Here is a 15,049-nt window from a genome sequence, read left to right as displayed (position 1 = left end):
CGATACTTGCAAAGTCGTGCCCATGTTTGCCAAAGTTGTGCGCAAATAAAACGCTTCCTATTCACGGTGACGAGAGCAGATCTCGAAGCGCGATCGCTCGTAAACATCTATAGCCGCAAAACACGAAAACGGCCAATCGCGGCGAATTATAGATGGTTCGCTGCAAATAGCAAAATTTGGAACGACTGAAGAAAAAAAAAGTTATGTGCAGGGACATCGACTACGGCGTTTGGCTTGTTCAATTAGCCCATCGCACACTGCATTGATAAGACCTATCGTGAGTAACAGCATAAGACGCACAGTGCGCAGCTAGTCTCGGGTTTCTAATCATCGCTCCATGGCCAATGATACTGGGGCCTTGACTATAATTGTGTTCTGAGGCTCGTCATTGGCTGCAATCATTCTACCACTTGCCATGATTGGTCGGTATTTCTCTTCTGTAGGAACGTAAACTCACAGACTCTTTTTGAGAGGGGGCTTCCACCAGCGCTCTAAGCCAACACTACCTAGTGTAACCAAAGCCGCGGTGAACATCCTCCTCCACCTTTACGTAACATCATCACGCCTGGACGGCGTCAGTCAGTACCACACGAAATACCTCCGCGTGAAGTTGTGGCTTGTGGCTATCGCGCAAAATAAAGCGTAAAATCCCAACGCATTTACTGTGCCCAATCGGTTTATCCCGTTGTGATAAATGCACAAAGACGACGGGAGCTATGACGATGCAATTTTGGCGCTGCTCGATTACGCTCGATCGGCTTTATTGGATCCCAACGTCAGCTGCGGTCGGAATATTATGAAACGGAGTATACGGTGCACGATTTTTGATTATGCTAGGCGGCGTTATCCGAGCACACGTATACCAACTCACTGATGTCCACCAAGATCGCATTCGATACTGTCTGCCGCGCGCGTCGTCGCGTTCAACTTCAGTAGCGGCTGCCTCTCGGCCGGAACACTGTGCTCGGAACTGATGCGACTTCCCGCACAGTCGCCACCACCGCCATCGCCGGGACTAGTCTTTGGGTCGTGCTCTTCAAGGGAAGGGCACGAGTGTCCTCTCCTCCAGAGCGTGGTGGTGGCTTGATGAGGGGTCTGCGGCGCCGTTGTTTGCTGCCTGTGCTTCGCGTGCAGGCGTCCGACGCCGGGCTCGCTGGCCTGGTTGCGCAGGGAGCTGCAGGTGCCGCGCACCCAGCGCACGGACGGGGAGCGGCACGGGAACTGGGGCCGCTGCCGCCGGCCTTCGACTTCGCCCACGATCCAGTAGGTGCGCATGTCACCCTTGCCCTAAAAAAACCGCGAACAAAAATACGCATCGACTGGGTTGGAAAATGCTCGAAGCCAAAAAGAAAATAATGCTCCTTTTTAGAGCACAGTTCTTAGGCGCCCCTTTCCGGCTTGAGCGTCGTCAGTGTAACCGCGAGCACCCCCCCCCCCCCCCCCCCTCGAGGACCTCGGGAGAACCTCGGTTTCCTTCGGCAGGAACTCGGGTTCCTTCGAGAGGATTTCGGGAGGACCAGGGGTTCTTTCGGGGGGACCTCGGCAGGACCTCGGGTTCCTTCGGGAGGACTCCGGGGAGGATAGGGGGGGGGGGGGGTCACGTGCCCCCCCTCCACCCCAAGGTCATGTGCCGCCCCCCCCCCCCCCAGGACACGATAAAAAAATAATGCTCCTTTTTTATCGTATCTTTTTAGAATAATATTGGAAATAATAAAACACCACATCTTGTGCATCCCTTGGTAGGTCATCCGACGTTAATTTCCCAGTAAATTTATTAGGAAAGTTGGCGTCACGTAAAGTCATTTTCAGGTCCCCTTAGCGATAAAATTATTGAAGCTCTAACGGTTTCTTCGTAACGGTTTCTTCGCATAAATCAACTGGTAACTTACATTCCGGGTTAATACACATAAGAAAGAGACAGATGAATGAAGAAGCTACTAAACACGCCTGTGTTCATGCCATTCGGAAATACAGTGATGATTCATTTGTGATATACCCTTTTGAAAATTCGTTGCCGCCTGTTGGCTCACCAAATGTGTTCCACTGTCAACAAACTAAGGGCGGTCATGAAACTAGTTTATAAGGCACCGTCGATTTCGCACGTCAATGGCGGATGAAGATTCGTTCTTCAATCGCCTCATAATTTATTCTTGATTTGTTTCAATTTTGATGGTGTGAACATAAGAACTGACCAGTGCAAAGCGGCAACCCATAACCCCCTCATTAAATTCTTACCATGAAGATGGTTTAGAGCCATACTTGTGACAAGATATACATTAGGCTACACTCCGAAATGAAATGCTTACTCAGCCGTTGTATCTCATTAATGCGTTGTGTTGTACTAACGTCTCTTACGTACAAGTCTCATATATCCCATTTGAAGTATCTTCAGCCTCTTTCTTTATCAGCCTCAGAAAGATCGCCATTTGTTTGATACAAGTACAATAGACTGAGATGACCGTGTTCAAAGTTGCCGGACTGAATTCCGAAAAAAGGTCTATTATCTAATCGCTTGTGTAAAAAGTCCCGATCACCTTGATGTAGACGACGCCTCTGTCTTCAATGATGTAACCCCCTAGCTTGTCCAGCAGGACCTTGCACGCTTCGCTGCAGTGAATCTTCAAAGCTGGAACAAAAATGGAAGTGTTTTGCACACGAGCGCCGAAGACTGAAATCAGCAACCGCATGGGACCAAATACGCCCAGATGTCTTCATTCGAAGCCAAAAAAGACAAGTCCATAATACTCGGCTAGGACATCTATTATGACTTGGAAGGGATATTTATTTGCAGCTAGCTTACAGGCTGCAGAGCTGAGTGTTAAGAACAGGAAGGTAAAGGAAAGTTAATCAAAACGGCTAAAAATATACTCCAAAAATATTTTTTGTGAAAAAAATGGTAATGCGTCTCCTTGACACCAAGCCCCCTGTTTGAAATGTGTGAAGCGATGCTACGTTTTATAGGTTATAGAGCTGTTAATCTTTTAGACCTATACTTTTCGTCGACACCTAACCCACAAAGACAATGAGCTTTATGACAATGCATCTTCGAAGCTGCTTGAATGGATCCATCTGACCATATATCGTCGGCTGCGGCATGACTTAAGGTGAAACGCAGTATATTATTGCAGATCAAACAAAAGTCTATGGCTGGCCTGGGCAAAATATTTAATTTTTCAAAGCAGGGGTAAATGGTGCCTGTACAGACTCTGACTGAGGACTTCAGCTGCCCCTCCGGATTGTCAAGGAATCAATACCATTACTAAAATAAGTTTAGGTATTAATACTTTTATTAGAGCCATAGTAGGATAATTAGTGCTCGTTTTCGGCCAGTCATATACTGCATATCGACAATCGAGGTCGTTTTAAACAAGACATTTGATGGTTCTACGCTGTTTCTTGTTTCGGTTCATATATCGATCCTATATGACTAAAAACACATACGTTGTATTTTCCTGTGGTCAAACGTTAAATATATAATTTTCAGCATGACGTGAGATGTTTGCTCTCCTTGCTACGCTTTATATTCCTAAATAAAAAAAAACAATTGAAAGCCGTTTTTTTGTGTTTTATTATAGTTTTTGGACATACTGCAAATCTTTTAATTTTCTCTGCCCATATTTTTCGCGATTCTGTCACCGAGCACATAAACGAGGTCACGAAAGTTCGCGAATTACAGTGCGTCTGCATTGAAACTCTTCAGGACCAAAATTTCCGGTGACCATAAATTTCGCAATTTTTTCGATTCGCATACTTAGGGAAAATTAAAGGCTCGCGAACATTAAGGGTTTTACAGTATTTAAAAATTCGTCTCAGCAAGAGTAATCCAGCAATATTTTGAAAGAGACCGACGTAGATTACCGACTGCGCGAGTTTTTTTTACATTTTGCGCAGTAGTATAATTACCTCATAATATTTTTGAGGGTTTATGACAACTTTATCAATTTAGCAGACTTGTTACTAGCGATTTGGCAAGAGCAATACGCTATTAGTTTTACTAAATGTTGCTTCCGATTTACTCTATACTCCGCGACAACTTTTCTTGGCAATGCAGTGGAAGGTACGTCCCGCGTCCCCTCTCCCATTTTGAGTGTACGCAGGCTCTCCTCTTCTCGGAAATGGGGGAGGAGGAGAGCCTGCGTACACTCAAAATGGGAGAGGGGACGCGGGACATACCTTCGCCAGCATTTCCAAGAAAAGTTGTCGCGGAGTATAGCGGTTAACTTGCCGCCACCGTTTGCCAATTATGACGTTATATTACAGGGTGAAACAAGGAGATGCCAGGCTCTTTAAATCGACCGGATAATTCGGTTTCTTAACCTATCGCGCTACGACTTTGTGCAGCGTTGCCCACAGATGGTGCATTTTTTTTTTGTAAACTCTGCGAAGACCGAACTTACCCGAGGAAAAAGTAAAGAAAGAAAAAAGTGAAAGCCGTTTACAACTCCCTGTAACGCCGAATTGGAGCGCAGCTCTTGAGGAGCAGGAAAAAGTACTGAAGGGAGGGTAGACATCTCCTCCTCCTCCTTCCGTCATTGTTTAATATGCTCCAGGGGGGTCATCTGACCTCGGGAGGGGGTGTCGTGTGACTTTGGGGGGGAGGGGGGTCACGTGACCTCGGGGAGGGGGGCCACGTGACCTTGGGGGGTCACGTGACCTGGGGGTCACGTGACCTTGGGGAGTCACGTGACCTTGGGAGGGGTCACGCGGCCCTGGGGTGACCTGGGTGGCCACGTGACCTTGGGGTGACCTTGGGAGGGGTCACGTGACCTGGGGTCACGTGGGGGTCACCTTGGGGGACACGTGACCTTGAGGTGACCTTGGAAGGGGTCACGTGACCTTGGGGGTCATGCGACCTTGGGAGGGGTCACATGACCTCGGGGTCGCGTGACCTTGGGGGTCACATGACCTTGGGGTGACCTTGGTTACGCCGACGGCGACGGCGACGCCGCTCAAGCCGGAAACGGGCGCTTAAGAGCTGCGCTCTAAAAGGCTTAGCTGCTACGGAAACGCAGCGACGCCACCAGTCTGCAAACAACACGGCCCTCTTTCGCACGGGAGAGAAGACATGGCGCAACAAACGCCGCCAACGAACGAGCATACGGCGCCGAGAGCTGGCCTTTTTAGCAGACGATCTTTTCGACTCAAAAGCGGCGCGCGTTCCGCAGGCGGCAACAGTGCAGAAACAGAAAAGACAGGCGCGGTAACAGCAAGGAACTGGAGTTCCTTGTCTGCAAAAGGGCCGGCTCTCGGAGTCGTCTGCTCGTTCGTTGGCGGCAGTCGGCGTCGCGACCGCTTGCGCCATCTCTTGTCTCCCGTGCGAAACGGCGCCGTGTTGTTTGCAGGCCGGTGGCGTCGCTGCGTTTCCATAGCAGCTAAGCCTTTTTCTTTCTTTACTTTTTCCTCAGGTAAGTTCGCTCTTCGCAAATTTTACAAAACAAAATGCACCATCTGTGGGCAACGCTGCACAAAGTCGTAGCGCGATAGGTTAAGAAACCGAATTTTCCAGTCGATTTAAAGAGCCTGGCGTCTCCTTGTTTCACCCTGTACAATACGTGTTATTACATTACATTATGTTGTTACTATGCATAAATAACGTTATATTACAATACATGTAAGTGTGCGCGATAGAACACACACTGGCAATGTTTGCATCAAAGCTAAAAGAGCACTGCCGAGCTTTAGAGGAAACCGACAAGTGCAATACTTGAACAAAAAGCGTTTTCATACACGACACTCATGAGATCCATTGTCGATCATATAAAGTCATAAGGGACACGTACACTGAGACAAACTATGCTAAGCTTCAAACAATTAAACGATTAGCCTCCGGATTTATCTTAGCCGCGCTTATTCACCCACAAAGCTATGTGAACTCGCAAAGCTCCTAAAATTAGAATCTAGAACACAGTATGACTGCATCAATGTTTTTCCCGGATTATTTATAATCACGTAAATATAATGAAATAAGACTATTTCAATATTCACTCTTAGAAACCATCTATACATCGCCTCAGCGTGCACATTCCAAGTCCGTCTACACAAAATGATTGTTTTAAATTCAGTTTTCTTCTTGGTCATAAAATTATGGAATACGTTACCGAATGTCACTGCTTCATCAGCGTCACTAAGTTTACTTATTTAAGGCATTAAAAAAGTATTTTATATGCCACTACTTATATTCACGATATTCATTCCCACTTTGCATTATACTAGCCCCTGGTCATGTGTTTTTTTTTTTGTTGATCGCTGATGCTTAAGTCACACGCAGTTAGTGACTACTTTTTGTAAACGTGTTTTGTTACTTTTATGAGCAGCATGCTAGTTGGTACCTGCGACCTGTATAGAGTTGATTATGTATTCTTCTTCAACCCCGTATTCGCCCTAAAAAGTCTGACGGTAATAATAAAAATGACTGAATAAAACGTATGTGCAAATGGTGATGCAGCAGCGGAATCTCATTTGCGAGTTATCGAAGCCCCATATTGTCTTTTTACTAACAACGCGAGATTCTATTAACCCGAAAATATGCGATTAATAAAAAAAATGGCTTAATCACATGCAGGCGCACACGACCCGAACGAATATCGTGCAGGGATATGTTATCGGTCCTTTGATTCAAAATTTTCGAAACTTTATTAGATATGTTTTAAATTTTTAGCCACACTGCTGCACAATTCATACGAAGGCGCTCATCTGGTGTATGTCTTTAGGGCAATGAAAACAGCCTGACGACGGAGGGAGGTAGACGAACCACAGCAAGCCTGTTTTTTTTTTCCTATGTTCTTACTTTATTCATCACCGCATCTTTATTATTTTATAGAATAACAAATTTAATACGATATTTATTTAATTGATGCATGCAGCGCCAGTGGCATTATAACTGGGGAAAAACAACGACAGCAGCAGTGCACTAAAGAGTATTTGGCAATTAGAAACAGAACATATATTACATGCAAATATGTGCACACCCCAAAAAAGGCACACAACCGGACACTGTCCACTTTCGACGAAATGATCTACGATATAATGCGATACGATTATTTTTAATTTTGACGCAGTGGTGATTAATGTTAAATTTATCATATACGTTGCATACATTTGCTCACTAGGCTTGTTAATAATTAAAATACATTGGGCTTGGGGGTTTTCCGTTGTTTTTTTTTTTTTGCTTTTTATGGCGCAAAAAAAAAAAGCAAAGTTGTGTGTCCTTTTTTTTTGAGCTCTTCATTTACTATTTCCGCGCAAAAAAACGATTGTCCAATAATTGCACGGTGCGTGATGAAAGGGACACTGCCATTCATAAATGCTTTTGAAACTGTGTTTACGGTTGCGGTAGACGATCATGCGACTAATGCTATTTTTGTACTTATTTATAACTTCTGTTTATTTCATTGAGTTAGGTACACCGCAGTACAGAAGCATTACAAAGAATTTACTTTGAGCCAAAATAAGGAAGAATAAAAATTTTGTTTTTGAAGGGCAATTGATCTACTCTTACCAATTTTAAATTTAATGCAATGTCAAATCCGCTGTTCGGAAAGTCAGAAACTAATTGTTCAATCACATTTGACATGTAACACACCCAGACGTGTGATCGTTAGTTCAAAAATGCAATGGATTAGAATTACAAATTACATAGCCTCAACTGTAATGGATTGCAGTTACAAATTAATTTCGCTGAAAAGTAAAGGATTATCTTACTCGTAACGTTACAAATTACTTCCACGTTACTTTTTCCGTACACAAATCCAGAAAAGGATAGAAACAATTTTGATAGTTTTGAAAAATGATCTGCAATCACTACTTTTCATTTCTCATACGCCCGTATTTCGGTAGTCCTTGTAAAATAAAATATTGCAATTAAGAGAAAGAGTATAGGTGCGCCCCGTTCACCTGCAAACTGACTAGAAACCGAAGGTTACAGACACGCCTGCCATCCCGCTAGCTTAAGGCCTCCGGAAATGCTCCCAGGAACTGTGCGTACAAAGCTAGCGGTGCGCCTGCTCAGTAGCAGTCTCTACCTCCGCTAAAGAATTTGGAGCTAAAGAAACGATTTAAGAGAGCTCCCTTTGACTCGGGTGTCTCGCCTGTTAGTCACAAGAGAAGAAAAACTTGGTTCTGACGTTACCATCTTTACCAATGCAGACTGTAGGCTTACCTTGATGTGTTTTCGCAGATTAAGGTTTATTGTTTTTTCTGATGACAGTTTGTGTTTGTTTGACAAGCAAAGTATGCACTGAAACTCTAGTTTTCTGTTCTCCTATTTCGAACATCTCATTAAGAGATTGCCGTGCAGACGACGGACACTGCATGACCGAAAACTCGACCAGCCGTTACGGGTTGCCAATCGTTCATCGGTTCTCACTTTCATACCAATATTCGTGGAAGCCAGGGGAGGGGAGGGCATAAAGAGCGAGGGAAGCGGTGCCCCCATCGGTCTCATAAAATAGTAGAGGATCACACCACGTTTACAAGGGCTTCTAGTCAAAATGTCCAACGAGACGAAATGTCCATCGAGTCAAAATGTCCAATAGGCCACGTGACACCCGTGTCAAAATGTCCATCGAGACGAAATGTTCAATCGGGTCAGAATGTCCATCGAGTCGAAATGTCCATCGAGACGAAATGTACAATCGGGACAAAATGTCCATCGAGTCGAAATGTTCATCGAGACGAAATGTCCATTCGGGTCAAAATGTCCATCGAGTCAAAATGTCCATTTGTTTGTTTGTTTGTTTATTTTTATTTTTGACACAATTGTCGGGGAGGTTGGGACAAAAGGCGAAAACGAATCACCTGACTAGATCCCAACCCCCGTTACAGCACTCAGCAGCAGGGCACAGGAAATGGATCAAAAACAGCATGAATCAAAAATAAAACAATATCTGAGAAGATAAAAATATGAGACAGAAAAAATGTACAATCTATTTTGATTTGTACTATGCTAGGAATACACACTAGGCGCATTGAAGTATACCGTAAGGTATTTTTGTAGAGACGAATATTCAAAAGGGTCAAAATGTCCAGGTTAAGGTGCTCAAGCATGGTTGATTGACTACACACAACCCTCGGTATAACACAAAAGGCGCTAAATTCTTTTTTTTTTCTTTTGTGGGTCAAGGTCAGTGGAGATACAATTTTGTTCAAGGATTTCGCCCCTCTGTCGGGGACACTGGGTCCGATCGGCCGGTGACCCCGTTAACACAAAAGGCGCATCTCGGTACGACAAGATTCGACCTGGTTTGCGCACGGTTTGCCTTATTTTTGCGCACGTCTGCGTTATACAAGACATAAATTGTCGGAACAAGATCTCGAGTCTCGCTACCTAAAGAAACAAGTTACAACAGCTTCTCGATTCGACACGTTCTTCTAGGATCTGGTGAGTGGAAAATTTGTTTCTCTTTTTTTTTAATAACCACGACAATTGTTTTACCAGCCAGTGTCTACTCTCGGAGATTATCAGTTGCCTGTGCGCTGGTCAAACAGAAGTAGGGTATTAATTATGTCTTGTTGATTAGTGAAATGTTGCTTGAGTTCTACGCAAATAATTGGTTTTCGAATGGTTCAATATAAATTTTAATGTGATATACTCTTATGATTATCCGCAGGTTCAACGAAAGGTACAGGACGACATCAGATCAGCATTCGACTGTTTTCGTGTCGACATGGAGCCCGGCTTCGGAGTCCCGTTGTTTGTGTCGTCACATAAGCGCTCAAGTCGACCTGTGATCCAGTATCGAAGTAAACGATGGGAGAACGCTGTGCTCGAATTTTCTTACAAGTCAGCACACCCCAAGGATCCCAGCACAGTCTACTATAGGTGTATCGCCTGCTACCGCCTGAGTCAGCAAGTCGGATCAACTGAGAGGTGCCCAGTGGCTCACCTGACACTAAGAAACGGCGTGCTGGCCACCGATCCAGATCGGCCGTCGACATCCCACAGCTGCAACACGTCTGGAGACTCCAATGCTTCCACCGTTCTCTCGAAACGCTTCGTGTATGAAATACGGACAAACGTCCGCAGGAGCCGAAAAAGACCGAGAGAAGCATTTGACGAAGCCGTCTCCTCTATTCCTGAGAGGTTTGCTGATTATGACGACACCGTTCGAGGGGAAATTCAAGCCCAACTCAACAGTGGCTACGGATTTTCTACCAAGCGACGATGCCTTTCACGGAATAGACACCACGCGGCGTTGAAAGGAAACGCTCTTGACGCCATTCTACCTGAGCTTCGTGTCACTACGGCTTCGCAAGTGTTTCTTCAACTTGAAGACAAGACTCAAGGACGGCGGGCACTGGTCTTCTACGCCGAAAAGGACCTCGATACCCTGGTGAGCGCAGAACAAGTTCTGGGCGACGGGAACTACAAGTACAACCCCCGGAGTTTCACTGCCCAGGACAGCTCTACACCCTCCACACCTCTATGAAAGGGGAAGCACACCCTGTGCTTTACGCGCTGATGCAAGCCTGTGATGTGCAAGCATACGAAGTCGTGTTTCGGTGCTTGCAGGCATCAATGGAGCGAAGATTCGGACATACTGGCACATTATCAACGACGGCTAGGTGGGTGTTCGATTACGAGTCCGCAGCAATTCAAGCTGCAATCAACGTGTTCAGGACATCTTCAGGACGCCCACAGGTGATTTATTTACGTTTTCATAGAGCGGGGCACACTCCCAATTCTCATGTTTTGTGTAGCGTTGCATAGGGTGAACTTGAGAAATGTAGAGCTGCCACTTATCGAAGCATTGAGCACGTGCCATTGCTCTTTAGATGTGGAGTAGCATGCATATCACTTTGAGTAATCAATAATTCGCAAAAACAATTCATCGTGCTCCTTGAAGTCTCTGAAACGAGGCCTCTGACATAGCAAGTGACGAGCGCCCACACGCAAAAATAAAATGCATATTTAGGACAATGCGTCATTCATTCTCTAGTACAATCATGCTTTACTCTCGAGTTGAGTAGATGAAAATGTGAATTTGTTAGGTTGGTATACAAAAACGGGGCGTGGTGTTTGCCTAATTAACATGCTTCCTTACATTCTACGTTTTTTGCATCGCAACAGATCCGAGGGTGCGCCTTCCACTTTGCAAAGGCTATTAACGCAAGGCGGGACGAGCTGGGCCTCAAGACACTCTGCAAGGATAACCCTGCAGTCCACGCGTGGTTCACAAGAGTGAGGCACCTCCCCTTCGTTCCGGACGCCTTCCGCTTGGAATTTGCCAGCGACCTGCTCTCAGACAAGCCAAACCTTCAGCCGCTGAACGCTGCGCGCCTGGACCAATTCGAGAGGTACTTCAGAGGGTTCTGGCTTACCAACAGCCTGCTCAAGGACATCTGGGGGCAATTCGGAAATCGAGGTGCCAGGACAACCAACAACGTGGAGGGCTGGCACAACGGTCTGCATAGCCGCCTGCCAAGCAGACATCCCGACCTGGCAGAGTTTCTGCAATTCCTGAAGTCGGCTCAGCATGCAGCGCAAAACAGGATTCAAGCGCTACTGCTTGACCCTCTGGCCGTGGCTCAGCCGCAATCCCACGTCATCCAAACCAGGAACAACAAATTGCACCAAGAAATGGACGCCTTTGCATCTTTCATCAGCTCTCACCCGCCCACGTTTGTTGATGTCCGGAATTACATCGACAGAATTGCCAGCAGTGGCGCGCTCCCAGTCTCACATTGAGCTGATTAACGGCGCTTGAAAAGGCGACACTATTTTTGCATGTAGAATAAACAAACTTGTATTGAACCATGTGTCATTTTTTAATCCATTCCATGCTGTATACACGCTGTATGGCTTTCGTTAAGAATGCTTATCATGAAAGTTCTTGCCACCCTGTTCAATGTTGCTTATATCAAGCATGACCGAGCCAGATATGGCATAGAAACGCGCGAAAAACTGCGGGAGGCACAGAATGCGCCGACCCCTGTCCAAGGCCTTCTGACTACTGCCACTAGCAGTGACTTTAATTATAACGAGGATGCAGTCATCTGTCCCCTTTATCGAGGGAAGGAAGATGGCAGCGAGCAAAGTAAGCGTTGCCGAATCTGAAGCATGCTGGGTTTCTTCGTACCCACTGCGTATTCATGTGCTCGCCCGGGGGAAAGATTCGGGGTGGACGACTAAAATAAGGTAATGGCGAATGCACGTTCAATGTGTAATTTCTTCTTGAGTCTCGTTTTAAACGCTTCTGCTGCAAACGTCCGCATGTGAACCTCGTGGACCTGGGCACGAAGCAGCCTCCTTGGTTTTTATGCATTAAAATTGGCTCAATATAAGATAACATTGTAGAGGCAAAAGATACAGACGAAAAAGAAGACATAAAACACAGCCTTTCTTTTTGTCTTTTTTTTTTTCGTGTTTTTTTTTTAGTTTTTCATTCCTTTTAGTCATGAACCAACTACCTAATCCAAAGTTTTAGTTAGCGCTATTTTATCTTTGCTTCAATCACCTTATATTAGCTACACAATCTATTATTGCATTTGTTGCCGTTATTCATCACTTTTAATTATATTGCCTTAGGTGTCTCCTAATTTACAGGTTAAAGAAGGAAACCCTGTTTTAAGCATCGCAAAAATATGCTGGATATAGCGGTCAGCACCAACCCCGCCAGTACATAACTCCAGCGGCTGGAGCAATTTTTCGGAAAATAGCGTAGTCTGATTCATTTTAGGCAATGCTTGCGAATACATGAAGATGAATAGCGCTCGTCTCCGGCAGCGGGCGCCATTTGTTAATTAAACCCCCCCCCCCCCCCCCCCAACCTATTAAATTTGACATTTTCTTCCAACCGCTAGGGTTACATTTTAGCGGAGTTCCAGCGTCCGCAACGTATATTAGTGTTTTTTTTTTTTTTATAGAAATATTTTTTTTCTTTTTTTTTTTTAAAGGTTTGTGAGATTTTTTCAAGTCATCACACTACTACCGCCTTAGCGAAAACCCGGGCGCGTGTAGGTATTCGGAATTCTAAAGACGTCCGTCTCAGTAATATGCAGTGCCAGAGTCTGGGCCAACGATACAGAGAGGTCAAAATGTCTATCGTTTAAAAACGTCCACCTATTCGAAATGTCCAATTGGGTCAAAATGTCCAAAGAGTCAAAATGTCCAACGAGACGAAATGTCCAATCGGGTCGAAATGTCCAAAGAGTCAGAATGTCCAACGAGACGAAATGTCCAATCGGGTCGAAATGTCCAAAGAGTCAAAATGTCCAACGAGACGAAATGTCCAACCAGGTCAAAATGTCCAACGAGACGAAATGTCCACCGAGATGAAATGTCCAATATTGGACACTCTGACCCGTTGGACGTTTCGTCTCGTTGGACATTTTTACGTGGAATCGTTTACAAGTACCTTCGCTCTCTCTCTCTGTCAGCACTCCTTAGATGGCCAACCCCCCCCCCCTCTTTGTGTGGATTCCACGCCAAAATGTCCAACGAGACGAAATGTCCAACGGGTCTGAAAGCCCAATATTGGACATTTCGTCTCGGTGGACATTTCGTCTCGTTGGACATTTTGCCCTGCTTGGACATTTCGTCTCGTTGGACATTTTGACACTTTGGACATTTTGACCCGATTGGACATTTCGTCTCGTTGGACATTTTGACTCTTTGGACATTTCAACCCGATTGGACTTTTCGAATCGGTGGTCGTTTTCACCCGATGGACATTTTGACCTCTTTGTATCGTTGGCCCAGACTCTGGCACTGCATAATGCTGAGACGAACGTCTTTAGAATTCCGAATACTTACACGCGCCCCGGGTTTTCGCTAAAGCGGTAGTAGTGCAATGACTTGAAAAAATCTGACAAACTTTTTTTGGAAAAAAAAAATATTTCTAATCGCAAAAAAACAAACAAGAACTAATACATATACGTTGCGGACGCTGAACGTCCGCTAAAATGTAACCCTAGCGGTTGGAAGAAACTGTCAAATTTCAGATTTGTGCGCTGGTTAAAAGGTGAGGGGGGGGGGTGATTTTTTTTTAAATTAACAAATGGGGCCCGTTCCCGGTGACGGACGCTATTCATCTTTATGTATTCGCGGGCTCTGTTGACCACCATTGCAGCACTGACAATTTCTAAGTATTGCCTAAAATGAATCAGACTACGCTATGTTCCGAAAAATTGAGTTAATTGCTCCAGCCGCTGGAGTTATATACTGGCGGGGTTGGTGCTGACCGCGATATTTAGCTTATTTTTGCGATGCTTAAAACAGGGCTTCCTTCCTTAACCTGCAAATTAGGAGACAGCTAAGGCAATATAATTAAACGTGATGAATAACGGCAGCAAATGCAATGATAGATTTTGTAGTTAGGATACGGTGATTGAAGCAAAGATAAAATAGAACTAACTAAAACTTTGGATTAGGTAGCTGGTTCATGACTAAAAGGAATCAAAAACGCAAAAAGACACGAACGAAAAAAAAGAGGAAAAAAAAGAAAGGTTGTGTTCTATGTCTTCTTTTTCGTCTGTATCTTTTTGCCTCTAGAATGTTATCTTATATTGAGCCAATTTTAATATATAAAAACCAAGGAGGGTGCTTCGTGCCCATGTCCACGAGGTTCACATGCGGACGTTTGCAGCAGAAGCGTTTAAAACGAGATTCAAGAAGAAATTACTCATTGCACGTGCAAATCCTTGGAACAAAATTGTGCCTCCACTGATCTTGGCCGACAAAAAAAGTCGGCGGCTCTGCGTTAAACAGGGTCTTTTGTGTTAAACGGGGTCACCGACCGATCGGACCCAGTGTCCCCGACAGTTGGGCGAAATCCTTGAACAAAATTGTATCTCCACGGACCTTGACCCACAAAAAAGAAAACGAAAGAATTTAGCGCCTTTTGTGTTAAACCGAGGGTTGTGGGTAGTCAATCAACTAAGATAGAGCACTTCTACATGGACATTTTGACCCCTTTTGGATATTCGTCTCCATGGACATTTTGACTCGATGGACATTTTGACCCTATTGGACATTTCGTCTCGATGGACATTTCGACTCGAGTCACTCGATGGACCTTTTGACCCGATTGTACATTTCGTCTCGATGGAC

At 45.0% G+C, this 15,049-nt stretch overlaps 1 protein-coding gene across 1 annotated transcript in view; it reads right to left on the bottom strand.

Moving 5' to 3' along the window:
* Nucleotides 1-723: 723 nt before the first annotated feature.
* The window catches only part of LOC8025322 (guanylate cyclase 32E), a 312,963-nt gene continuing 298,637 nt past the window's right edge, over nucleotides 724-15,049 (bottom strand). Inside the window, exons 20-21 of the mRNA XM_040210470.2 lie at nucleotides 2,535-2,626; nucleotides 724-1,287 (exon numbers count right to left, since the gene is read on the bottom strand). Of these exons, the coding sequence (XP_040066404.1) occupies nucleotides 868-1,287; nucleotides 2,535-2,626 (512 nt within the window). The 3' untranslated portion in view covers nucleotides 724-867. The remainder of the gene's footprint in view (nucleotides 1,288-2,534; nucleotides 2,627-15,049) is intronic.

Source organism: Ixodes scapularis, unplaced genomic scaffold (assembly GCF_016920785.2).
Source record: "Ixodes scapularis isolate PalLabHiFi unplaced genomic scaffold, ASM1692078v2 PGA_scaffold6__148_contigs__length_123643588, whole genome shotgun sequence".
NCBI lineage: Eukaryota > Metazoa > Arthropoda > Arachnida > Ixodida > Ixodidae > Ixodes > Ixodes scapularis.
Note: the sequence above shows the minus strand (reverse complement) of the source record. Positions and strands in the feature narration are given on the sequence as shown.